General features: G+C 54.1%; 9 protein-coding genes across 9 annotated transcripts; 6 read left to right on the forward strand and 3 right to left on the reverse strand.

The window, feature by feature from the left end:
• Positions 1-2,676: 2,676 nt before the first annotated feature.
• Positions 2,677-3,357, forward strand: JN550_008216 (uncharacterized protein; the record flags this gene model as incomplete). The annotated part of the gene is made up of 1 exon (XM_049320153.1): positions 2,677-3,357. One exon carries the CDS (start codon positions 2,677-2,679, stop codon positions 3,355-3,357), a length of 681 nt encoding a protein of 226 aa, XP_049169729.1.
• Positions 3,358-4,265: 908 nt separating this feature from the next.
• Positions 4,266-5,668, forward strand: JN550_008217 (uncharacterized protein; the record flags this gene model as incomplete). The annotated part of the gene is made up of 2 exons (XM_049320154.1): positions 4,266-4,448; positions 4,514-5,668. 2 exons carry the CDS (start codon positions 4,266-4,268, stop codon positions 5,666-5,668), a joined length of 1,338 nt encoding a protein of 445 aa, XP_049169730.1.
• Positions 5,669-6,071: 403 nt separating this feature from the next.
• JN550_008218 (uncharacterized protein) lies at positions 6,072-8,399 on the reverse strand (the record flags this gene model as incomplete). Its single annotated transcript, XM_049320156.1, has 2 exons — positions 6,072-7,700; positions 7,752-8,399. 2 exons carry the CDS (start codon positions 8,397-8,399, stop codon positions 6,072-6,074), a joined length of 2,277 nt encoding a protein of 758 aa, XP_049169731.1.
• Positions 8,400-9,173: 774 nt separating this feature from the next.
• On the forward strand, positions 9,174-12,695 carry JN550_008219 (uncharacterized protein; the record flags this gene model as incomplete). Its single annotated transcript, XM_049320157.1, has 3 exons — positions 9,174-9,619; positions 9,670-11,057; positions 11,362-12,695. 3 exons carry the CDS (start codon positions 9,174-9,176, stop codon positions 12,693-12,695), a joined length of 3,168 nt encoding a protein of 1,055 aa, XP_049169732.1.
• Positions 12,696-12,988: 293 nt separating this feature from the next.
• Positions 12,989-14,599, reverse strand: JN550_008220 (uncharacterized protein; the record flags this gene model as incomplete). Its single annotated transcript, XM_049320158.1, has 1 exon — positions 12,989-14,599. One exon carries the CDS (start codon positions 14,597-14,599, stop codon positions 12,989-12,991), a length of 1,611 nt encoding a protein of 536 aa, XP_049169733.1.
• A 506-nt stretch (positions 14,600-15,105) lies between these two features.
• Positions 15,106-16,197, forward strand: JN550_008221 (uncharacterized protein; the record flags this gene model as incomplete). The annotated part of the gene is made up of 5 exons (XM_049320159.1): positions 15,106-15,120; positions 15,179-15,418; positions 15,471-15,506; positions 15,560-15,904; positions 15,964-16,197. 5 exons carry the CDS (start codon positions 15,106-15,108, stop codon positions 16,195-16,197), a joined length of 870 nt encoding a protein of 289 aa, XP_049169734.1.
• Positions 16,198-17,295: 1,098 nt separating this feature from the next.
• On the forward strand, positions 17,296-19,634 carry JN550_008222 (uncharacterized protein; the record flags this gene model as incomplete). Its single annotated transcript, XM_049320160.1, has 2 exons — positions 17,296-18,080; positions 18,131-19,634. The coding sequence occupies 2 exons, from the start codon at positions 17,296-17,298 to the stop codon at positions 19,632-19,634; spliced, it is 2,289 nt and encodes a 762-aa protein (XP_049169735.1).
• A 198-nt stretch (positions 19,635-19,832) lies between these two features.
• On the reverse strand, positions 19,833-21,332 carry JN550_008223 (uncharacterized protein; the record flags this gene model as incomplete). The annotated part of the gene is made up of 2 exons (XM_049320161.1): positions 19,833-20,102; positions 20,160-21,332. 2 exons carry the CDS (start codon positions 21,330-21,332, stop codon positions 19,833-19,835), a joined length of 1,443 nt encoding a protein of 480 aa, XP_049169736.1.
• A 476-nt stretch (positions 21,333-21,808) lies between these two features.
• JN550_008224 (uncharacterized protein) lies at positions 21,809-23,634 on the forward strand (the record flags this gene model as incomplete). The annotated part of the gene is made up of 2 exons (XM_049320162.1): positions 21,809-22,034; positions 22,094-23,634. The coding sequence occupies 2 exons, from the start codon at positions 21,809-21,811 to the stop codon at positions 23,632-23,634; spliced, it is 1,767 nt and encodes a 588-aa protein (XP_049169737.1).
• Between the last annotated feature and the right edge of the window lie 1,200 nt (positions 23,635-24,834).

Genomic DNA, 24,834 nt, shown 5'->3' on the forward strand with positions numbered 1-24,834 from the left:
TTGGCTACTCGCCTAATTAATCTCCGCCCATTCGTGGTGAAGAGGATACCCATTTGTGGCTGGTCACAGCTGATCCCGGAAAGGATCCGTCCTGCTTCTCATCAGGCGGTGGTCATCCCCCAGTTTCACTGTACAGATGAATATCGTTCACCGGCAATTTGGCATACGCACGCTTTCTTCTCACCGTTGTGTGTGTTTGGCAAGTGGCTGAACGCTAGTCAACGGGACCTCCCTCCATCAGATGGAGTGACACACCCGTTGCAACCCAAACTGCCAATATTGGGAGACGGATCGCTGGCCTGCAGGGTGACAAAGGAATTGGTCCCGGGGTTGACTACACAGCGGTGCTCTCAAACTTCTACAGCCGCCGCCACGGACACGCACGCTGACTGGGATCAGCATTGACACAACTGTATGCTCGTGGTCTCCGGAGTCAGAACCTAGGCGAGTTTGAGGGTAATACAGGCAAAGATGGTGGAGTTGGGCCTTCAGGGCGTGGCTTGCATGATTGGGTTCAAGACATCGTTGGCAGGGGACCTGCCGGGGTTCCCTTGCCTGGATCATCATCTGACGACACATTGCTGCGTCTTCTAGAAGGCTTCTAGCGCTGATCGCTCTGGCCTGGCAGGCCTTGTAAGGCTCTAGAAGAATTCCAAGAGCTCCTTTCGCTAATCTGACCCACCTCCCTCTTCCCCGGAAGCCAGGTCCTAGCCTTTAGGTTACATCATGCCAGGACCTACAGACAGTCCTTCAGTCCTTGGAGTGACACCAGCGCGGGAGTCCTAGGACGGCAGGCATCGAATCCTCGCCGGAACCCACAAAAGCGAGGTATAATCAGAACCGCGCGAAATAGTTGCTGCACTTCAATTTGGATCATCTGACCTCGACGATCAGCGAGTAACCGGTACTCGATGTACCAAACACGGATACCTGCACGCATCCGTGTGGGCTTTTTGGTGCGTCGAAGGCATGGACTCAAGCCTCTACTGCAGCGTCGTATCCTGCCAGACGTGCATACACGACCCAGGCTCGGGGCCGCTTGAGCAGTGCGCATTGCGTGGAGGACATTAAACCGGATCAAGGTGACCGAGGGCCTGCATGCGATGCGCAGATGATTGAGGGCGTCGAATCAGAGTCTCGTTGCCCCGGTAGCTTGTGTGTACTACCCCCAAAACTGTCCAGCAAACGCGCTGGCGGATCTCCGTCTGGACGTTTCTTGCCGTGGCGGTCACCAAGACTTGGATCTCAGACACGGTGACGCTCTGCGAGGTCCCTGGTCTGTTTTGGTAGGACTGCATGCATGTGAACTTAAGCTTCCTCCACGCTAGTCCATCATGTCAAAGGCGGGCGCCCAACGTGCGGGTGCTGTGATGCTTTGCAAAGGGTGGCTGAAAGAAATTCCAAATAGGATCCCCAAAGAGTGTGCAGGGTTGGTATTGGCTGTCTGTCTCACTTGCACCACCTCGCTCCCCTTGTGCCTGTCCTGCCGAGTGGTCGCACAGCGCATGGCACAGAGGATGGGGGAGAGGACCCAAGTATCGTCAAATCGTCAAGTGGACGAAGTATCCACACCCGCTGCGCTCGACGCGTGGACCCGTTCCTGACGTTCTGCATGCAAGATGGTGTGCGAGCACTCGGTACCCAGATAGACTCCGAGATGGACTGGAGGCCTGGCCGGTCCAGCTTGCCCAGATAACCAGCGATGCCCACAACTCATGACGACCACTAGGAAGGGGCCCGTTGGCGAGAGATCGCTTGTCTCACCCACATGCCCTGGGGTGGCATTCGACTAGCGCAGAAATAGTCAGCCGACTGGGAGTCCAGGGGGGGTTGCTGGCCAAGGTATAGTGCTTCCAATCACGGAAAATAGCGCAATGGTTTTTACAGAAGACTATCTCGTCCTCGTCCGAGTCCCGCGGTGAGGCTAACAAAACGCCAGGCCTCCATGCGCCGCCAGCTTGTTTCCCATCGTCAATTACATGTCTGATACCCGCGGGGTAGGTACTGCTGACTGCATACCGTTTCCGTTCTGCCACCACAACCACTCCCCCCGTACAGCTTGTTTCTTCCCACATTGCTGTGCTGCTCCTAGCCATTGGCCAACAGCCTGCAGCTTCAAATGCAGAGCGACGGCACTGGGTAGGGTCTGGCATTGCACTGCCCAACCGGCGTACCGTCAAGTGATTGCTCCTGGAGTGGGATCTGCAGGAAATGGCCAGTCATGCTAGTATTTCTTTTTCCTGAACCGATTTTTTTTGGGCTTCTGTTTCCCTCCTCTGAGTGCTGGAGACGACTGCCGGAAACCCGCAGGTCCGGCATCGATACGCATCCATCTACTTAAATAACGATGCCGCGCTTCTGCCAGAACTTCTTTTCTATGCTCGCTTCCTGCTGATAATTCTTTTGTGTTCGTCCTATCCTGGTCCAAGACGTGAACTGGGCCTCTTGTGTGGAAGTGCAGCCTCTCCAAGCACTGCAGGTTTCCCATGCATTTTGCTCGTCGTGCGACTCCTAGGTCCATTCCGAAGTGCTGAGTCTCGAGTACCGATTCAAGAGTTTCAAGTCGACCCGTCCTTTCCCTAAGGTGCATCGGTTTTCTCCAGCAACCGACTCAACACGGGTCGATAGTCCTCACTACCCCTTTATACTGTCAAGCATTCTGAACCTCAGTTCGCAATGTCGGATAGCATCTCAGCCGACTGGCTATTAGTGGCCGGCAATCACACTCGCAACCGCCCGCCGCATCTCAATGACAGAAATTTCAGCTCGACCCAAGCCGACGGTCCCTCTACAGGACCATCTGGCCAGCCTTGCCAGACTGACCTTGTCGCGACCGCGGACCTTGAGCTCCAGTTCAACAACATCGACCTCATGGATGGCAGTCCTGCCGCTCAATACCCCCCATCGCTTGACACAGATCAGTCAGAGAGCACTCTGTCGGCTGGGACTATCACCGATCTGCATCAGATCGAAACCCAGATCGAGACGCTGCAGTACATCATCGACCACCCCGTCGAGCCGAACGAGCGGCAGCCTTTGACGGTCGAAGCGCTCCAAGCTTTAGAGTGTAGCAATGGTAATCAGCGATACCATCACGACCTCTCTTTGTGGTGCCAGGAAGGGGCACTATTTGGCGACCACACCTCCAGAGTACGGCTGACCGAGAGCATGATGGTAGCTCACCATGCCAAGAGCCAAGATACCGACGTCACCGGGTCTTCCTGGAGCGTTCTGTCGACGAAGACCCACATCGACCATACCGCCGACCATGTCAGTGGTGCTGGTGGCCTTTTCTACGAAACGGTCGCCGCTCCCCAGTCCTTTGACGACGATGGCGATATTGTAATGGAATTGTAACAACTTGTAAGATCATACGGCAAAGGAAAATACTTAGATGACGTGGAGTTTTGGGAAGGCGGGCAAAGAGAAAAGGTTGATATCCTCAAGCATATTTGTTTTGTTCGGTCATTCGTTACCCCATGAGTTCAGTCGCTCGGGCCAGTTTCCTGTTTCCTAGGCGTTCGTGTCGTATTTCAAGATTGGGATGTGGAATTGTTTTCCGAGATCATCTTTCGCCCCTTGAGGTTATCACGCTCGTGTACAACCTTGAATGTCATTCGTATCCAAAATTGAGTATATCCCCACGAGTCATGGGTTTTGGCCCCTGCCTGCCATGCAACCTTGTGTGAAGCTGTTGTCTCACACCCACATGCCTGCAGGAACTTGTGCCTTTCCAATCCCGTCACTGGCGTTCGACTTACGTGTTGCACTCAAAGGAGCCACACCACCATGCCGTGACTCTTCTCCACAAATTGGCCTAGGGCAATTGGGGACAGCAACATGCGGGGTTCTGTGTCTGTTCCCCAACCCAGCGTCGCATTGTCTCCAACTAGGCGACGAGATTTTCCGTCACTAAATGAGAGCTCCATTCTTTAGCGAAATGCGGAATATGCTGTGTCGCCTGGGGTTGGTGATCTCATCGGCACTGGCTGGGCGACGCTACCCCATTTAGCCTATATTGAGCCCCCAAACTTAGTCTTTAACTGGAGCGCATCTCCAACTTTCTCGGTGGGTCTGTTATAGTTCAATCTCGGAACGCTATACCTCTAACCCGGAAGACGGGTCAACGGGGATTGTGAGCTTGACTATCGCGTAAATACTTAACTTTAAAATGCCCTGGCTCGAATGATATAGCCAGTGTCGCGCTTCTGGGTCCGGCTCTTCTCCTGCATCTTAGGCAGTGCTGTGTACTTCGGCTTGTCGTAATGTATAATTCGAATCACCAAACACAGACGCTGAGGGCAGCTCTGCTGCTGGTGTTGTTCATCTTCGGCTCGCTGGGATTGGCTACTGACCAGAAAAATGACTGTAAGAAGAACCGCTGGGTAGATATATGGGCGTCGATGCCACAGCTCACTGAGCCGGCAAACCTACCGCCGGTGCCATTTGTAAGTTTCAAGACGCAAGATCTTGTGCCAGGTTGGCAGCATGACCGACTAAACCCCGAGTTCAGAACGGAACGGGCGTGGTCTTCGAGAACACCACCCTCCGTCAGACCATCCGTGCGACCCTGCCTGCCTCGACGTTGCGCCTCCAGATATCGAACGCCTTCGGCGGGTCCGATCTACCTGTCACGGCGGCGTCCATCGCACTGTCGTCCAACGGTTCGGCCGGGATATCCTCCATCAAGCCGGGTACGGCACGGCCCCTGACCTTCTCGGGCGGGAGCGCAAACTTTACCATCCCGCAGGGCGCGCTGGTGGTGTCGGACCCGGTGCTCGACTTCCCGGTAGTCGCCGGCTCCATCGTCACCATCTCGCTGTATCTTGCTGGTGGTCAGACGACCAATTCCATCACCTCGCACCCGGGCAGCCGGACAACATCGTACTTCGTGCGTGGCAACCACGTGGACGCGACGGACTTGGACATCGCGGACCCGACAACGCAGAAGGCGGACCACTGGTACTTCATCTCCACGCTGTCAGCCTACCTGCCCGCAGCCGCCTCCTCGGCGCTCGTCGTGGTCGGCGACAGCATCTCCGACGGCCGGGGCAGCACGACCAACGCCAACGACCGGTGGCCAGACAACCTGTCCAAGAACCTGCAGGCGCACGGCCCGACGGCGGGGATCAGCGTGCTCAACCTGGCCGCCGGCGGGAACCGCGTCCTGAACGACGGGTTGGGGCCGAACGCACTCGGCCGCATCGACCGTGATGTGCTGTCGGCGTCGGGCGTGGGCTACGTGCTGGTGTACGAAGGCGTGAACGATATCGGAACCGCGTCGGTCGACCCGGTCTCGCAGGCCAGCATCGGGACCCGCCTCATCGCCGCCTACGACCAGATCATCACCCGGCTGCACGCGCGCGGGGTGCCCGTCTTCGGGGCTACCATCACGCCGTTCAGCGGGCCCGGCCAGACGTACAGCGACCCAGAGCGTGAGCGTACGCGGCAGCGGGTGAATGCGTGGATCCGGGACGGGGGCCGGTTTGATGCCGTTGTGGACTTCGACGCCGTGGTGCGCAACGCGACGCAGCCTGATCAGTTGGCGGCCGAGTATAACAGCGGAGACTACCTGCACCTGAATCCCGCCGGATATCGGGCCATGGGCGCGGGGGTGGATCTTACGCTATTCGAAAGATTTGCAGATGGAGTGGACAGTATGATATAATAGAGCAGAAGAAAAGGGAGTGCTCCAGGACGATGGTTTAAGGAGGCGAATATTGGGTAGGCGTAGTGGCATGGCTGCCTAACACTAGACAGAACGTTTCACTATGCGTATCTATTGGAGCGGCTCGCGACAGAAGATCAATGCTTGACCGGCTCATGATACGCTGTAATTGGATGATGGAGCACAGCAAGCATGTACTGCATCAGTTCGATGCGGAGCTAAGTGTCAGGAGCGATGAGAACAAATCAAAATCGCAATCGAGGACATTGAGTAGCAAAAAACTCCGCCCGTGGGCTTTTACTCTCTTAAACGCCAACCGCTATGTAAATCCGTACATATTCTATGGACAACTCCGGCCGTCTTACTCCCGAGTGAATTTGTAATCCTCCGCTATACCCACATCTTATGTCCATAAGCGACACGTCCCGTCAGATCCGGCGCTGACTAGCCAGGGGTGCGTCGGGTGCCAATCAACATCCATAACACCTAGCTGGTTGACAACCTTGTGACCCTTCAGACTCTTCACGGGCACGATGGTCGGGTCTTCCATGAGGTCGTTGACAACCTTTCCATGGAAGATCTGCAGGGTACCATCATCACTGGCATCTGCAAAGAGGGGATAGCTGCGGTGATATTTCACTGCCCGGATACCCTTCTCGTGGAATCGCAACGTCTTGTAAGGACGAGTTGACAGTTCCAGGTCATGCCAAAGAAGTCTTCGGTCATACGAACCCACGACCAAGTTATCGCCACCAGGATGTATATCAAACGACGAAATCCACCGTGCTCCTGGCTGGAGAGCTTTGACCAGTTCTTGCCGTTGAAGGTCGTAGCAGCGAATAGAGCGCTGGGTGGCGACGAAGAAGAGCGGACGCGAAGGGTGGAATTGAGCTGTTTGTGGCAGTCCTGGGAGTTTGCGGAAGGGTATTTGGGTTAGGTGTTTTGAAAGAGTGTGGATAGCGACAGCGCTCCTTTGTCCGGTAGGGGAGACTGTGGTAAAGAAGTCACCGCGTCTGTGCCAATGGATGACCTTGATCGGAGATCTCACAGTGGCCTTCAATAACACACCCTGATCCTCTAAGCGAGCTCCTGGGCGTGCCCATTTCCCGGGTGGGTCCTTCCTGGCACCGCTTGCGGTAGTGAGCTGCTTGCCATTTGTGGCGTAGCCAAAGCCAGTATCGAGAATGTCTCGGCTGGCTTGGTGGAGTTCTGGGTTTGCATGGGGAGGGATGATGAAGTAGATTTCCTCGGCAACAGCAGCCGAGAGAATGAACGCATCCTTTCCTGGGCGCCACCTCACCACGTCGACGGGTTCATCGCTGCTTAGTTTGATGCTATCAAGCTGGTGACCTGTCTCGAGCTCATACACTCGCACAGTTCCATCGTCTCCACCGCTGGCAACGAATATACCAGTTGGATCGATGGCAACCGACCGAACACGACCCTGGTGCCCTGAGAATTCGACTGATGTAACAGTAGGGAATGGTTTGAGCTCCTCTGGACGGGGCAACTTCGGAAGCAGTGATGACGGGTCGATGTTGAGCCTGTTCTTGCGCACTCTGGGTGCCAGGTAGAGATCCAAACATCTTTCGAAGCGTTCCTTGACAAATTGATCGTATCCGGGAACCCGTCGCAGAGCGTCGTATTTCTGAGGAAGGTACTCCTTCTCTCGCTCCTCTGGATCAGCCTCTTCCCAGGCCTTCTTCTCGTCCTTGGATGGAAGGTACTCTGGAGGTGGGTTGTACGAGAGATCGTAGCCAGGGGGTGCCAGCTTCGGCGCAGGAATGTGCATGACATTCGGTGGCTGGGGTTGTTCATCAGCCCAAATGTCGAAGATTGGTTCATCCTCCTCCTCCTCATCTTTCCGTTCCTCCGGTGGCTTGTAGGGGAGAATACGTCCTTCACGGATGGCCTTGACTATCTTCATGATCCGTTTTTGCTCGTGCTTGGAAGGCAGGAAGCGACGCTTGGGCTCGGGAGCTGCACTGAGCGGCATCGTCTCCTCATGGCTGGTAAACCATTCGACAGTATCCTATAGCAGATGTTAACTAGCGAATCTGACACTCTCTTCAGCCTCACTTACCGGATATTGATCGTAGCCCTCCTCAGGAACTTCGTTCATCTGGACGCGACGCAGCAACTCGAGCTCGTCCTGGCTCAAGTTCAGGGGTTTTCCAGTCTGAGGATCCGTAAGACCAGTCCAGCCCTTAGGCACCTCAATGCTGTCCAACAAGGCGTCTAGCGCCTCGCCCCTTGCAGGGCGCATGATGCGCTTGCCGTTGATGTCATAGCCGATGTGCGGGTACGAGTCGTAGAAGGACAGCGGGATATTCCCAATGGTGTTGGCGGGTTCTTGCGCATCGGAGTCGTCTGAGTCGTACACAGGATCAATGTCCTCGTAGACGAACCGAGTTCCTCCGTTGGCGTCGGTCTCAATTCTGTACTTGGGACCCTCGTTTTCCTCGACTCCATTGCCGTTGATTATGGCGGCTTTCTCGTCCAGCTCCTCCTCCTCGTCCGACGGAATGTCATCGCTTTCTAGGGCAGCTTCGTCGTCATCGTCAAGGTCCTCATCGTCGTCGCCCTCGTCGCTGCTCCCCTCCTCGGAATCGTCGTCCAAGACGCCCTCGAGCAGGCCGTCGCCGAACTCGTCGTCAGAATGGAGGGCGGCATCGGCTTCCGCCTCAACGATAGAAGCTTTGCGCTTCTGTCCTGCTTTACTCCCAGCCATATTGTGCATACAACTTGACACCAATTGGCTTGGATATGCCGGTGAATAGCGGATGTCCTGAGCAGGATATTTTTTCGACTTTACAGTGGGGTCGCAATTTCTGCCATTTTGCAGTATCCCCCAAAAAGTTGACCGCCTGCCACATTGGCTACCATGTGGGCCCAGTCATCTAGTACGCATTTGACTTGGAACGTTTAAGCTGTGCCAGCTGGCAATAATTTAATTGCCCAAGGCAGTTCAGTAAATACCATCTTCGCAGATTCCAGCAGCCCAACCTTAGGGGCGGGCTCTGGATCGAAGCACCGATCGAACCGCTCAACGAGAATTCTTTGACTCGCACTTGTTGCTCTTGAGAAATGCGTGAAGGAGTTAGAGGAATATGCATGTAAAATGTCGTCTTTAATTGCTACAGTTTCTGATCGTGCGTTTGATGCAACAGCCAGCCTAGTGGCTTTTTCCTCCTCCGTGATTACAGGTATCCAGGCTCAACTTATTCGATATTGCTGTTCAAGAGAGACCTAGCTCGGCGTTGAACCCAGTGACAATCTCCACTCGCGATGTTAGTTTTCCCAGAACGAAGGCAGCTGTATGCCGGGTCTCACCCTGCATGAGCACTCGGCCCGAACGGGTGACCTGCAGCGGAGGGGGTCGTCCAATAACACCCTTGTGCTTCGCCACACCAGCCTTACAGAAGGAGTGTTGCTCTCCGACTCTAGACAGCCGTGTTGTCGTGCACCACATCGAGAGCCGTTGATGCTCCCTGCATCCGCAGACATGGAGCCACTCAGTGCGCTTGCATTCGCAGGCAATATACTCCAGTTCATTGAATTTGCCGCAGGTATCATCTCAACTAGCAAGGAAATATACCAGTCAGCAGAAGGAGTATCAAAGTCGTATCTTGAGGTTGAGAATGTATACCAGAAGTTGGCAGACCTGAGCATGCGGCTCCAAGAATCTGGCACAGCCAACAATAGGCCTAGACTTGTCTCCAGAACTGAGCAAGAGCTGACGAGCCTCGCAAAGTCGTGTAAAGCAGACTGTGACCGGCTCCTAGAAGCGGTCCAACGACTGAAAGTCGAGGAGGGAAAAGGCCGCCGATGGAAAAGCTTCAGGGCTGCTCTGAAAACCGCGTGGAACGGCGAGCAAGAGATTGAAGAGCTAAGTGCTCGCTTGAGGAATAAACAACAGGTATTGAATTTGCACGTTTCTGCAGTTACGAGGTCAGTTTGTCGTCGACAAGAAATCTTGGCCCATATGCTCATAATTAAAGTGAACACCTACGGAGACTGACGAATGACGTGCAACGGCTCATCGATGTGAACATCAAGGCTAGAGGTAGCCACTCCGAGCGCCTGGACGATATCTCGTCTACATTAAGCGATGTCAAGGACTTGATCGCTGCGTCAAAAGACCCACGTACACCCGGTACCATTACGAGTCTCGACATCGAGAATCTCTCTGAAAGATTTTCAAATATTGCTGTGTCTGAACGAAGTGTTGCAAAGGAGCAGGCCATCCTGGATAGTTTAAATATTGAGCGCAGAGCTGACAGATATCACGCTATTGCCGATGCGCACATCGATACATTCCAGTGGATATTCGACGACTCGCAAAAGAGACACAACGGGGGCAAGGATTTCATCACTTGGCTAAAGAACTCGGACGGTGTTTTCTGGATTGCTGGAAAGCCAGGCAGCGGGAAGTCGACTTTGATGAAGTTTCTGGCAGACCATGAGCTTTCTTGTCAAGCAGCTAGACAATGGGCTGCACCAGGAGATGTCATTATCGCAAGTCACTACTTCTGGATTTCTGGTACCCAGTCACAGAGATCAGAACGAGGGCTTCTACAAGACCTTCTGTTTGACATTTTCCGGCAATGTCCTACCCTTATTGAGGCTGCTTGCAGCTCTCGATGGGAAACTCACCCTTCTGATTTGCGCATCCGACAGTGGACAGTTGCGGAGCTTCGTAAAACCCTTTCTGCTATGGCAAACCTAGAGTCTGTGGGAAAGAAGTTTGTTTTCTTCGTCGACGGGCTTGACGAACATGATGGGGACCATCTGGATCTGTGTCGAATGCTACTTGAGTTGGCGGAACCATCTTCCAGAGTTAAGATATGCGCAGCCAGCCGGCCGTGGAACGCTTTCGAGGAGAGCTTCGGAGACCAGCCAGGTCGCAGGATTGACATCCATGACCTTACTCATGACGATGTTGTCCGCTACACTCAGAGTCGCCTAGCAGAACACCCGCGGTGGGGTCAGATCTCGCGGGAGTTCGTCGAAACAGCACCGTTGGTCGAGAAGATAACTTCAAGAGCCCAAGGTGTGTTTCTTTGGGTCAAGCTAGTCACACAGTCATTGAGAGATGGAATGACAAACTACGACACCCCGAATGATCTGCAAAAGAGACTTGAGAGCTTACCGTCTGATTTAGAATCTCTCTATAAAGTCACTTTGGATTCCGTGGACCAAGTATACCATCAAAAAATGGCCGAGACACTGAAGTTCGCTTTGAGTCGGTCCGCACCCACTCACTGGATTATTCTTGCACTGCACGAGCGATCTTACCATAATCAACATTACGCAAGACATATTGCACGCAATGATCCCATTTTTGACAAATCAGAAATGGTCAAGAAGCAGACATTGAGGCATTTAAGTGAGTTGAAGCAAAACTATTCCCAACTCCCTGACGAAGGTTTGGGTTCACAAGAGTAGTGTTAACGACTCGCTCTACCAATGTGTTCGGTTACGTGTTTACTGATGGTCCGAATTTCAACTACAGTGAGCAGATGTCGAGGCATCCTCGAAGTTGAAAAAAAATGAAGTACATTTCATTCATCGCACTGCTAGGGACTATCTCGAAACGAGCCACATGCAACAATTTCTAAAAGACAAATGTCGCCCTGACTTTGTAGAAGACCTAGCGAGATTGCGGGCTAATATAGCTTCGTGCAAGCTAGGCACTGTGCCATCGCAACATTGGAACGATATAACCCAGAGAAGCCTCAGACATTTGAACCAAATGGACATCAGGATTGGAAATCGCATAGCACTGAGGCATCTACTACGTCCTTGTAGTGAAAACTTGGAGCACACTCAAAGGTTTTTGGAAGACGTGTTTGAGTCTGAAGTCTTCGAGCTACTTGACGATTTGCAATGCTTCCTGGCAGATAAACCTGACCACAGCGGGATGTGCTCAGTTTGGGAAACCGATATCGCGACTCGAGAGCACGGAACGGGCAGCGGTCTTCTCAAGCCTGTTGATGCTGGTGCATTAGCCGAAACATGCCTGAGTAGATTTGTCGAACTTCACCGATATTCCCTCCATAAGTTGTCTCAAGATCCAGATTATTTTCGGCCTCTCAATATTCCAGCACTCTGGTACGTTCTTCGCAACCAGACGGATCACCCGAATGGCCATAATAAGATGGCTTTGATTCACAAGCTGCTTGACAGTGGTTACGACCCAAATCTTTCGTTTCCATTTCATTATATGAGTTACGATGCCTTTTGCTTCTCATGGGGAGTCAGTCTTAGTGACACGTTGTTAATGAAGAATAACGGCGATGAAATTCGTCATGTAACAACGCCGTGGCTTTGCTACCTTGAAAGCATTGGTATTTCCTTTACTTTAGGCCCGTGGCGACTCCCGGAGAAGTGGCTGCATCTAAAGTCGTACGAGTATTCGATTCTCTGGAAGTTTGAGAGGCGGCCGAGCTTGGAAGAACTCCATGTCCTTTTGGAGGATGCCTTGGAAAATGGACTCTTTTCCACGTTGCTCCTGCGAGGCGCAGACCCGAACGCCCAGTCATCGCCATTCGCCGTCGTATGGTTGAGTTTTGTCTGCCTCGCTTTCACCAAAGATGATTTGAAAAGGCTCGACGTCGCGTATCTTCGGATACTAGATGGTTTTCTTGATGCTGGGGCTGACTTGGGAGCCACTACAATTGGATTCACCCGGGATCCAGGAAGCAGAACCACTCGGCTTCCCCTCTGCACGATCACGGGATGGGATTTGTTTTGCGAGCACCTGGAACTCATGTCGACGTTGCATCCTCCGCCTGATATCACCTTCATTTCCAAGGTCACGAAAAGGATGATCAAGCAGGCAATTGCGGTCAAATGGCCCCTTGGGCGGCTGCAGACTGTACTGGAAGTGGCTTTCCCCCAAGAGCTACGCCAACCCTTGCTCGATCTCATCAGTCTCACAATGTCACGGATCAGTGGAAAACGGAATGCTGAGGAGCTTGACGAAGTTGTTGTCGAATCCAAACGCCTCAAGGCTCTCGCCTAGGGATATTTTTGTTCCTGGCATGGAAGCCGGGGACGATACAAGCACTCAAGTTGGCTGACATTTCGTACATATTACGTTACTCTCCTGTGATCTAATTCCATTGAGTTTGAATTACTACCAAGACACAGAGGATGTTGAAAAAAGTTCATCATCTTAAGAACGTGACCAACAACATCCAGCGGTCTACCTGGGACAAATTATGGGCCAATACAAATATGTGGCAATCTATGGGATGTTTCGATTTATAAAGCACAAAATAGCAGCGAGATATCACGTCAATGATCAAGACTTCCTTACGTCTTTCCAGGTCCGACTTCCACCCAAATGGGGCAATGATCACTGGGTCCTCTGTCTCTCGGACTGTCGCATATCCCAGCATCGATGATATTTCTGGATAGCGACCGTGATCCTACGACCAAATCCACTCGGTCACAGCTGGAGCCCCACAGTACTCCCCGCGGATGATAGCTATATCTTTGTTCGTCCCCGTGCACGTGTCTAAACGTATCAAGCCCATCGAAGCCCCGGAGGATATCATTCGTGTCTGACTGGGTCCCCTTAAAGTATGCGGCCTTTGGTGAGGTTGTATCGATTGAGTTGGCCGTGAAGAACTTATTCTTGAAATCGTTGCGATTGAGTACATGCTGGTATGGCTTGGTTCTGAGATTGGGATAGCCGTCCAGTTCCGAGATAGCTACATTGAGGTCACCAGCTATGATGACCTGGAACCCCTGCGACTCTAGCGAAATGGCTTCGCGGAGTAACTCGGTATGGACTGCAAGTTTACGGTCATGACGAGTGCCAACTTCGGCACCGGTATGAGTAGATCGATAGGGGTTTGAAGTACCATTAACGGCGTAGATGTTGATGATTGCGAACATGAAACTTTCTTGAGATGTACCATTTGGATTATCGGCGTTCATAACCTGCTGCTGGGGTTTGTCAAGGTTCAGAGGGAACGATATGCTCCGTGTCTCAATGATTTGCACACGTCCTTCCCGATCCCATGACACGTTCCTGATTTGTTGCACATGGTGGGCCATGAAATCTTTGCGGATGATTGCGGCAACTCCATAAACTTTGCCGCCGAACCCTTTGGCGTTGTATGGATCTGCAGGTAGATTGAAGCGGACTTCGTATTCCGGTCCTCCATCTGCAAGGTATGTAAGACTGCCTTCTCCTTCAGTGTCAGAGCGGATTGAGTTGCTGACTTTAGTATCGTTTGCACGACCGCTTTCTGCCGGGGAGACGTTCCCGTCATTGATGGCCTGACGGACTGCTCCTATTGTCTTTTCATCCCCCAGTTTGATTTTGATCTCCTGAAGAAAGAGTATTTGTGGCCACCCAAACCGCTTCAAAGCCAACCGCAGAGATGCTTTCCCTTCTTTCGATAGGTCTTCCGCGCCAGGTTTCCCTGCCAGATGTGTGACCTGTTCCTCTTCGCTATCATCAGTCTCATCACCGCTGCCTGTCCTTCTCCGTTTCTGCCCTGTCGTTGGTGATGAACTTTTTGCGGAAGGCTTGAAGAAGTTTTCAATACTTGTCTGGACGTAGGACTGTACGAAAGGTGTAATGCCATTTACATTCCAGGAAAAAATACGTAAACTCCCAGTGTTTGCCGAATTGGCATCTGTGAACGGTAAATTTGTACTTGTAGTTTGGCCCCTCAAGGGCGGATCTTCGTCACGTTTTCGTCGTTTCAACGGGGGAGGTGATATGCTTTTGGCATTAGCATACCTCGATTGATGGGCCATATTGACCACGCTGGACACATTGCCACTTTGCGTTGTGGAATTGCTTGAATGCGAAGAAGTGAGAACTCGAGTGAGGACTTCCAGTCTGAAACCAGCATACATTGGCGCAGAGCTGGGCATGGGAAAGAGAGTTGCACCGTAGGCGTACATGTCAATCAGCCACTGCGGCGCTAGCACTACCAACAAGCAGGAATGTCGTCATCACCGCGTCCTACTGGAACATCCTCCAAATTGTATCGACTCTCTTAGAAACAGAAAAAATTGGATGGGCTTATTCGTATCTACTGTTGCATGGATTGCCTCGTGTCACCTGTCAAGCTTTAGCACTCACTGTCCGACGCCATCGGGAACACGTTGTACAGTTATAGGAATGATGTGGATTTCGATACAACTATGTATATGTAGTCTCGTATCAATGGTGACTGCCGGCTAAGTGTCTTATAAGTGGGGATCCGAAGCCGGGAGACGTAGTGGGGTCACAGTTAGCTTGCGTGATCGCATTAATCATGGGGGATAGATCTCGCAGACACATATATTTCCGAAAAGGTGACTCTTTCCGGCATCCGATAGCCGTGTCGCCCATTCTCCATTTTGTCGCGATCTAGGTTTCCAATCCGACTATATCATCGTTTCCGGACTATAGACTTTCCGCGAACATGCCGGCTTTTTCGGTTGGTGCCCTCGCCGAGTCCTGCCGCTGCAGTTCGTGCTAATGGAATGTGAATATAGCGTCTCGTCCGATTTCTGGCCAAAGATGGCCGCGTCTACTACGGCGATGCCATTCTGCCTCGCGGGGTCACTGACATCTCCAAGACGAAGAAAGCTCGCATCTTGCGCGGCGATATCTTCGGCAAGCACGAGGTGACTGACCAGGTTGCCGACATCCGGCTCTTGCTGGCACCTCTGGCCCTTGAGGATGTCAAGACCGTGAGATGCTTAGGCTTGAACTACGAGAAGCATGCAAAGGAGGTACTGGCTGCTCATCCTAGATCACGTTAAATCCAATGCTCACGCCGATTAGTCGAACCTGCCGATACCCAAGTATCCCGTTTTGTTTGTAAGTTTGACACGGCCTTAGCAGCTTGAATCATGAATGCTTATTCCTCTCAGTACAAACCGGTCACCTCGCTGGCCGGCCCTACAGATCCTATCCCAGTCCATCAGATGGCCCAGGACGGTGCCGGACTGGACTATGAGTGCGAGCTTGTAGCGGTAATTGGCAAGCGTTGCGCGGATGTGCCTGAGTCTGAAGCCCTTAACTATGTCTTGGGCTATGCTGTCGGCAACGATGTTAGCCATCGCGAGTGGCAAATCCAGCGAGGCGGTGGTCAGTGGTCGCTCGGCAAGGGATTCGACGGCTGGGCCCCCTTCGGACCAGGAATCGTGTCGAGCGAGCTGATCAAGGACCCGCAGGCCCTTAAGATCTCCACCAGATTGAATGGGAAGACCGTCCAAGTAGGTCACCCAGGCTGATTATACCGCAGAGACCGATTTGCTGACTAGGAGAATTGTAGGAGTCCAACACAGGCGATATGATCTTCAACATCAAGCAAACCATTGCTTTCTTGAGCAGAGGCACTACATTGCTCCCCGGCGACGTGATTTTCACGGGAACCCCATCTGGCGTTATCATGGGCAAGGAGCAGAAGATCTGGTTGAAAGATGGCGATGTTGTGGATGTTGAGCTCGAGGGTGTTGGAACGTGTACTAACAAGATTGAATTCGCCAGGGATACTGCCAAGCTGTGAAATATGTGCAAATACTGCGGGGTCCTGGCTGGTGCTGACCAACTGTTTGGGTCTTGAATTCGAGACCAGCCTGTCTTATACAAGCGAATGACAACGCCATTGTTGCAAATATGTCGGGAGAGTAGATGTCACATCTTCAAACACATTTTCACGAGAAACCAGCCTCGTATAATGCACCTCCACATCCTTCGAAACACAGCTTCGGTTATCTCGATCACAGCTGAACGCCTACTTATATACATGATGTATCTCGGGCTCTAGCTCTAAGATACCGCGAAAGTTCTATTACTCCTTATTTTAAACGACTTTGCGTTGCTAGCGCGCTGTTGCATGTTGTCAACAAGGCGTACTAGGAATGTCGATCAATTCCACTACTATGGTATACATACCTCTATCGCCAAGTCGCGCTTCGCTAAGGCACACTGCTTCTGGCCTTAGAACTTCACTGCCACACGCCTATTTAGTGGGCTGCAGGGGTTGGGGTGTTAGTTAGACCCCGTTGCTTAGCCCCAGCCTGCCAGCCTCTCCCACACACACAACGGACAGCGCGCCAGCTCCGCCCCTCTCCACCTCGCAGCCGATGATGGGAGCCGTACAGCAGCAGCTGACCTGCACTTTGTTCCTGCCGGTCAGCCGAATAGGCAACATGAGCCATTCTAGGGAGCCCCAGGTGCCACAGGGGACGGTTCTGAATGGAGCGCTCGGTCGACGGGGCTGACTGCACGGCGTTCCGCCGTCCATTTCCACCCGAGACATGTGCCTACAAGCGTTGGCCTGGAGCGCCTCGTTGGGGCTCAAGCATGTCACTGTTCAGATCTAGCCGATTGGGCGGATCCTACTCCGAAAGGTAAATAGAGATTGACTCATTGATCAGGTCTGATCCTCTATGTTCTAGTTGAACGATGATTGTGTGTTTACTTTCCATCTTTGCGTCGGCCCCTGGTCCCGATGCCAAGCCAGCTGAACTTCGTATGTAACACTGGCCCTATCCCATACTGAATCACTGGGCATAGACCTTTTTCTCCAAGGACCTAGGAATTTACTTTTCCTTTCACCCTTTGATGTATTATATTTTCTCAAGCTGAATCGGTTTTCCGTATGACGGCGGTTGAGTTGGGACCCTCCGTAGCGGAGGAGTTCATTGAGACTGTGGGACGCCTGCCTGTGCTCGAGGATGATGAGGGTGAGGTGCCGAACTGGAAAGGCAAAGGCAAAGCGATAGCACCTCCAGAAATCGTCGTTTCAACACCGGAGATCGCGTTGACAACACCAGAGACGAGCGCAAGAGCTTCGATATCGGAAGAGGATGTGGACTGGACCCAGTTTGAGCCCCCGGCGGCGCTCAGAACTGTGCAAGAGGATATCGACTCTGAAATCATCACGCAGGTTATTCAAGAGTCTATCGATAGAGTGAAGGCGAGGATCGAAGAAGTGAACGAGAGCCGGAAGGCGGCGGACGAGGCTGAAAGGCTGAAAAAAGAGCAAGCTCTCAAGGCAGAAGAGGAGCAGACTCCCGCCACAGAGGAGCTAGAGCTGGACGTCGACAGTGGAGAGAATACCGCAACTTCAGCGAACACCACTGTGCCACAATACTACAGGGTTGAGCCTGGATCGTTTGCTGGCGTCAAGCTAACAATAGGACCCGATGGCCTGCTGCACACAACTCCGCCGCCGAGGTCGAAGAAGCGCTCCTTGATGGGCCTCCTCCGCCGCTTGAACAATACCGAACGAGGAGAGTCGAGCGCACAGGGAGCAGCCCGGAATAAGCTGAAACCAACGATTGACTTTAATACCCTGGCTGCGAAGAAGCACTCTGCCGCGGTATTAGTCAAGAAGGCTGTCACAAGTAGCAGCCCTCAGTCTTCAATACACGAGGAAGAGGTGTAAGTTCCCAGATTATCAAGTGCTCAATGCACAGGCTAATCTCAAACAGCGAGTGCGTGTCATGCCTGGATGACTTCAGTCCCAAGGACATGATTAAGGCCCCTTGTCACAGTTACTGTCAGCCTTGTTTCCGCCGCCTTATTGAGACGGCTACCCAGAACGAGCAGCAGTGGCCGCCGAAATGTTGCTTAAACAATATCCCGGAAAGGACCATCATCTCGAACACGGATTCTGAGTTGCAGAGGGAATACCGCCTGAAAGCTGAAGAATGGGGCATACCTATTGGCGAGAGGATTTATTGCCCACAGCGGGATTGTGGTCTGTTCGTCCGGCCGGATCAGATCAACTACGGGCTGAGGCTGGCCAGATGCAGCGCGGGCCATTGGACGTGTTCCATTTGCCTTAACCCGCAGCACACTTCCGACGCCTGTCCACAGGACCGCGACATGCAGCGGACGGAGGAGCTGGCAGAGGAGGAAGGCTGGAAGCGGTGCATCGGCTGCCGTGCGTACGTCGAGCACCGCGAGGCGTGTCAGCACATGACGTGCCGGTGCGGCGCCCAGTTCTGCTACGTGTGCGGCGCCCGCTGGCGGACCTGCGCCTGCACCATGGAGCAGCTGCACGCCCTCAAGCAGAATGCGGCGATCCGAAGACGGGACCGCCAGGCCGAGCAGGAGCGCGAGGAGGCCGAGATCGCCGAGGCCCTGCGGCAGGTGGAGGAGTTCGAGCGCGAGGAGGCCCGCAAGGCCGAGCTGCTCCGCCTGGAGCGCGAGCGCATCGAGGAGGAGCGCCGGGCCCGGGAGCTCCAGGAGCGCATCCAGCGCGAGGGCGAGCGGCGGGCGGCCGTCGAGGCCAAGTTCCACGAGCTGCGGGAGAGGTTCGGGGACGTGCACGAGCGCCAGCGCATCGCCGTGGTCTCGGAGCACGGTGAGGAGCAGAGCGCCCTCCGGTACGAGAGCGAGACGGCCGCGCAGGCGCTCCGGGAGAAGAACAGCGCCGACCGGGAGACCATGGCCGCGGCGACGGCGGACATGGTGGCGGAGCGGGAGCGCGCCGTCGGCCGCGACTACGCCGCGCGGGTGAAGCACGAGCGCCAAATCGAGGACGAGTACCAGCGCCAGCTCGGCGCGTACTGGGCGGGCAAGCGCGGCGGCGAGGAGCAGGCCGAGGCCGCGCTGCTGGCGCTGAGGCGCCGGATGGACAAGGGCTTCCGGGCATGGAGGAAGTGGATGGACAACGAGTTCGATAACTACCGGTACATCGTCCAGGAGGAACAGTCCATCCAGTTCGAGATGATGGAGGAAGCCGAGCGGCGACTGGCGCAGATCAACCAGAGGGACCAGGAGGCGTTTGCGCGGAGGAAGATCGCGGAATTGCAGTGGGTCGATGTTGTCATCAAGGAGCGGGAGATGATGCTCAACGAGATGGAGGTTGATGAACTTGAAAACGGGGAAGATATCGAGGCATGGTTTGCAGAGGAAGAAGCACTGAATGCTGCGGATGCCATCGACGATTTGCATTCTGAGTATAGAGTCCCAGGTGCTTTCAGCTAACTGGTGAGACGATGTATATAGCATGTGTATAGAACTATACCCAAACCATTACGATTGCTTAACACCGATTGTTCGGGACTACAAGGGGTTGTCTTTGTTTACTGCTTGTATTTTGTGTACTCAGTTTGTCACGCCTTCAATCATCCGGTGAACGTCATTTGATGGCTCAAATCAGTCAAACGGCCAGCAACACCGCCACTAGAAGTACGATCTACTTTCACTCCGATAGTCCCCTTGAGTTCCGGGAAATGCACCAACCGGCGCCACGTCGGCCGGGGTCTTCTCATCGTCTGAGCTCAAACCCTCATCATTATAGTCATCGTCAGCCATGTCGGGCGGTGCGCGCATGGCGTCTAGCGTCTGCCTGCTGAGTTCAGGAGGTGTATAGGGTTTGATACTGTGCATCTCTCGCCCCGATGGTAGAGTGGATAACAACGTTGCCGGGGCTGGTACTGCCTGCGTCATCATCTAAGGGAAGTGTCAGTGCTGGAGAGAGCAATTGTCATGTACAGTGCCCGAGCTTACCGTATCGTTCACCTTGGTCCACTTCTCGTGTAGCATCTCGAGGACCCGGGTCTCTTCCAGCTTTCCAGCATCGGAACCCCAGCCAGCACCCTTCTCAACCTTCTTGTCTTCCCTCTTTTCGGACCATTCTTTCTTCATGCGAGTGAGGCTAAGTCCCTTTTTGACATCTTTCTGCTCCACGCCAAGCTCTTGAAGACCACACTGGAGCCAGCCGAGAGCATTGCCAGTCTGGCCAGACAGCTCCGCGTCTATGCCAAAGAATCGACAAGCCTTGGCTCGAGCTGTCCTCCTGAGGTCTTCAACATACCGCACCAATGACTCGTTCAATTTCGAGGTGCCTTTTGTCGTTTCTTTGCATAAGGCGGATGCTTGGGCTGCGTGGTCTGACGCGGCCAAACACAGGCGGGCGAACAGGTGAGCCCTGACCTTGGGAATATCCGGTGCCTTGTACATCCATTCACGGTCATTCTTGTTGCGGTCCTGAGCCACGACAGCAGGATAGGGGTCGTCCTTGAGGACGGCTAACAGAGTGGCTTCCGCCAACGCCAGTGATGCAAGTGCCCGCGTTGTCGAGGCCGAAATATCTGCACAAGGGGGGCTTGTAACAGCGCCTTCCGCCCTACGAGCCAAGAAGTCGTGAACGGATGCGGCGTCAAGGAGATGTTTCGTCGCATTCTGGATGGCGGTAGTTCTCTCCTGCGTGCCTACCGGGGCACCCGTGGTGACCTGTAAGGGGTGCAAAGCGGCACGAGCCAAGAGTGTGTAGGCATACCCGAGGGACGAAAGCGAGAAGAACAGTTCATATTCCAGAGACTGGATCTTTACTCGTGTCTGCTCTCTGCCAGGGACGGCGTTGTCCGACAGAGTTGGCCGCCACTGGATGGCAGGAGTGGAGACCGAGGCCACCGTGAGTTGCTCTCCATGCAGCGACCGATGGCTGAGTCCAGCGCTCACAGCGAAAAGGTACTGCAGATAGCTGTTGAGGTTGGAGACGACGGATGGCAGGTTCGGGGGCTGAGAGGACGGTGGCAGCCTCTTGTGCTTCTTCAGGGTGTCTCTCACGACCCCGCGGTGGGTGCTGGCGTTGAGGGACAGTGAGGGGTGGGAATCACAGCTGAAGCTGGAGGAATAGGAGAATGATGAGGTCGTCGGGAGCACGAATGGGAACGGCATTATGTGAAGGGTTTGGCCCGCATGTCATGGGGCGCAAGACGACGCATGTGAGTGTGTCTCTGGCTTCGGTCCATCATCGTCGAGCAAGTTGGCGGTTGACAATGGCTTGGCACGTCTCATTGACCCGGACGGACTCGAGCTGCTGCTAACTTAGGCACTGGACTGCTATGATGGGGGTTATGGGGAACAGTTCATAGCTGAAGCTGGGCAACTAGGGGGCTCTTCGTGCTGCAGCTAGCGCCACAGCATTACGTAGGGCGCTCACTAGCCACAGGACCCTGGACTTAGCAGGGGTCGGGGAGTGCTAACGCGTCGCCAGATTGCAACTGGAAGTCAATTGACACTGGGGAAACTCTGTCCTGACAGCTTCAGGGATCGAAGACATCGTCGCGTCTGTCCAACTCACCGCGGCGAACCACGACCTGGGATTTATGAAGCTTGCCCCCGTCTGCTCCCCTTCGTAAACATCGGCGACCATGAGTTCTCCCTCGCCGGCCCACAAGCCTCGGCGCAAGTCGAAGAAGCCCGGCGTCACCTTCGATGCGTCCACCAAACCCGGCCCTCTCATCCGGACGCCGTCTTTCCCTCTGGCCGCCTTTCTCTGGCCCGCCCGGAGCTCGCTTTCGCCATGGGAGGTCGTTCCGCTGATTCTCATGGTCGTCGGATTGTTTAGGTGGGCAGCAGGGCTCTGGGGATACTCTGGTGAGGACAAGACACGATTCCCGATCGTCGGAAGCAAGGTGCTGACCAGCTCCATCTAGGCTTCCAAAAGCCCCCCATGTTCGGCGACTACGAAGCACAACGACACTGGATGGAGATTACCACCCAACTGCCTATCTCGCAGTGGTACTTCCACGACCTCGAGTGGTGGGGCCTCGACTATCCCCCCCTAACCGCTTACCACAGCTGGCTGCTGGGCAAGATCGGGGCTTTGATCGACCCGTCTTGGTTCACACTGTACACGTCCCGAGGCTCGGACGACCCGACTCTGAAGATTTTCATGAGAGCAACCGTCATCATCTCGGAATACCTCATCTACATCCCCGCGGCGGTCGTCTTCGTTCGGCGGTACAGCAGACTGTTTGGCGTGGCACAATGGACGAGCTGGGTAGCCCTGGTTGCTATTCTTCTACAGCCTTCCACCATTCTGATCGATCACATCCACTTCCAGTACAACACCGTCATGCTCGGTTTCGTCCTAGCTAGCATGTCGAGTATGACTGCCGGTCGATACATGTGGGCCTCTATATTCTTCGTTGCCGCCTTGGGCTTTAAGCAGATGGCACTCTATTATGCGCCGGCCGTGTTTGCCTATCTACTCGGAAGCTGCATATTCCCTCGCATCAACATCGGCCGCTTCGTCGTGATTGCGGGCGTGACGGCTGTCTCGTTTGCAGTCCTCATACTGCCCCTGGTCATTGGAGCCCTGTACGATGCGAAGCGTGGCATTGACTCGCGACCAGATCTGGATGGCCCGCGACCCCCTTTGCCCATCTTCCCTCAAGTGGAGTCGTATCTGAACACGGAGGCGGTCTATTACCCTGTCGTTGTGCAGCTGGTTCAGATGGTCCATCGTGTCTTCCCCTTCGCGCGAGGGCTCTTCGAGGACAAGGTTGCCAACTTCTGGTGTGCCGCAAATGTGGTCTTCAAGCTGAAGAAGTACCCAGCCGCGCTGCTTCAGCGTGCATCCCTTGTCGCAACTCTGGCATCGTTCGCACCGGCGAACCTCATCCTCTTCTTGCGTCCCAACAAGGAGCTGCTGCCGTACGCCTTTGCGACGACGGCCTGGAGCTTCTTCCTGTTCAGCTACCAGGTGCACGAGAAGAGTGTGTTGCTCCCCCTGCTGCCAATGACTGTGCTGCTAGCCGGCAAGCAAGGACTTGGAAAGGATGTGCGCGCTTGGGTGGGGTTCGCAAATATCCTGGGCGCATGGACAATGTTTCCGTTGTTGCAACGGGTGGATTTGCGCGTCCCGTACGCCGTTCTGACCCTTCTCTGGGCCTATCTACTCGGATTGCCGCCGACATCGTTGAGCGCATACTTCCAGGAGGGCCAGTCTCCTTGGGTTCAGTGGGGCATTGCCTTGGTTCATGGCGCATTCTACGTCGCCATGGGGCTCTGGCATGTATTGGAGCTCTTCGTTGCGGCTCCTCTGGACAAGCCGGACCTCTGGGTGGTGGCTAACGTTGGAGTCGGTGCAGTAGGCTTCGCTCTGTGCTACGCCTGGTGTCTCTGGAGGCTGACAGACGAGAGTGGTATATTGCGATGGGGAAGCGTGAAGTCCAGCAAGAAGACGCAATAGAGTTCGCCAAAAGGCGAGTCGCAGGACACCAAAATAGGGTTTAGAGGCATGGATCGCCGTATACTGGCTTGAAAGAGTAAAATCAACTGAATTGTCAAACACACGACATTCCGTCTGCGTCTGAGAGTCCCAATCGAACCAAAGCCAGCATTGGAATAGATGCTCGGCCGAGGTCTACATGGCGCCTGTGGTCTGCGCTCTCTGATTACTAGTCTTAGTTCCCCCCTGCAGCTGGCGACTATTGCATTAGACGTACACTTCGGCTTTCCGTCTGATGTAGGCTGAGCTGTTGTGGAGGCTTGTTATAGAGATACGGCATCGCGTCAGATAACTTGGCGCAGACTTGGTTTCTAAGGCTGTAAAGTCGATCTTCAGGAACAGGATGACGATGACGTGAAGAGGATGATCCTTCGAGGACGTTTGAGGAAACACACTTGGCAACCCAGATCACGACTACAGACAGACGTCACAGGTGAGCAGCCCACGGCAGTAGGATTCAGGGTCCAGCTTGAGTTGCGGTGGTGATCTCTCAGATGTGCAATGCAAGAGATCCGTTGACGCAAGAGACCCGTTGGGATACTGGCAGTGCCTCTGGTGGCGGTCTATTTTTGGGGGTGAGCTTAGAAGCTTACCTAGGTAGAGCCTTAGCCTAGTGCATCCGCGTCGTTCCGAGCTTAAATGGAGCTTCCTGGAGGCGGCTGCAGAGGCTCTCAGGGCTCTAAATCCCGTATACCTGCAGAGAAGTAGTAGTAACGTGGCTGTGGGCGGCCTTCCCTTGCTGGGGGCTGATCGGCAGCCACGGGAGCCGCCTCGGGGTAGCTGCCCCTCAGAGAGCACGGAGGCGGGTGATGAAGACCCAGGTAGGGTCAAGAAACAAACGAAAAAAAAAAAGAGTGCAATGGGGATGGGACGAAACGAAGGGTATGGCAAGTGTTAAAGAAGGACGCCAAGATGCAGGCCAAACTCGCGCAAAACAAGGGTTCTCCATTAGCTAGCGCAGAGAGTTGAAACCGATGGGGAGGGGGGGGGAGGGGGGGTGGTGTACTGCGTACCGTGTACTCGAGCACCTTCCGTTCCAGCCAATAGCGCCGCCGGCCGACTGGCCAGCACGGGACCAAGGGACCCAAAGGGGACCCAAGGGTGACCCAAGGGTGACCCAAGGGACACTTTACGATGTATGGCCCCAGTGGTGAGCCTGAG

This window comes from Neoarthrinium moseri (genome assembly GCF_022829205.1).
Source record: "Neoarthrinium moseri strain CBS 164.80 chromosome Unknown scaffold34_Wmoseri_CBS_16480, whole genome shotgun sequence".
Lineage (NCBI taxonomy): Eukaryota > Fungi > Ascomycota > Sordariomycetes > Amphisphaeriales > Apiosporaceae > Neoarthrinium > Neoarthrinium moseri.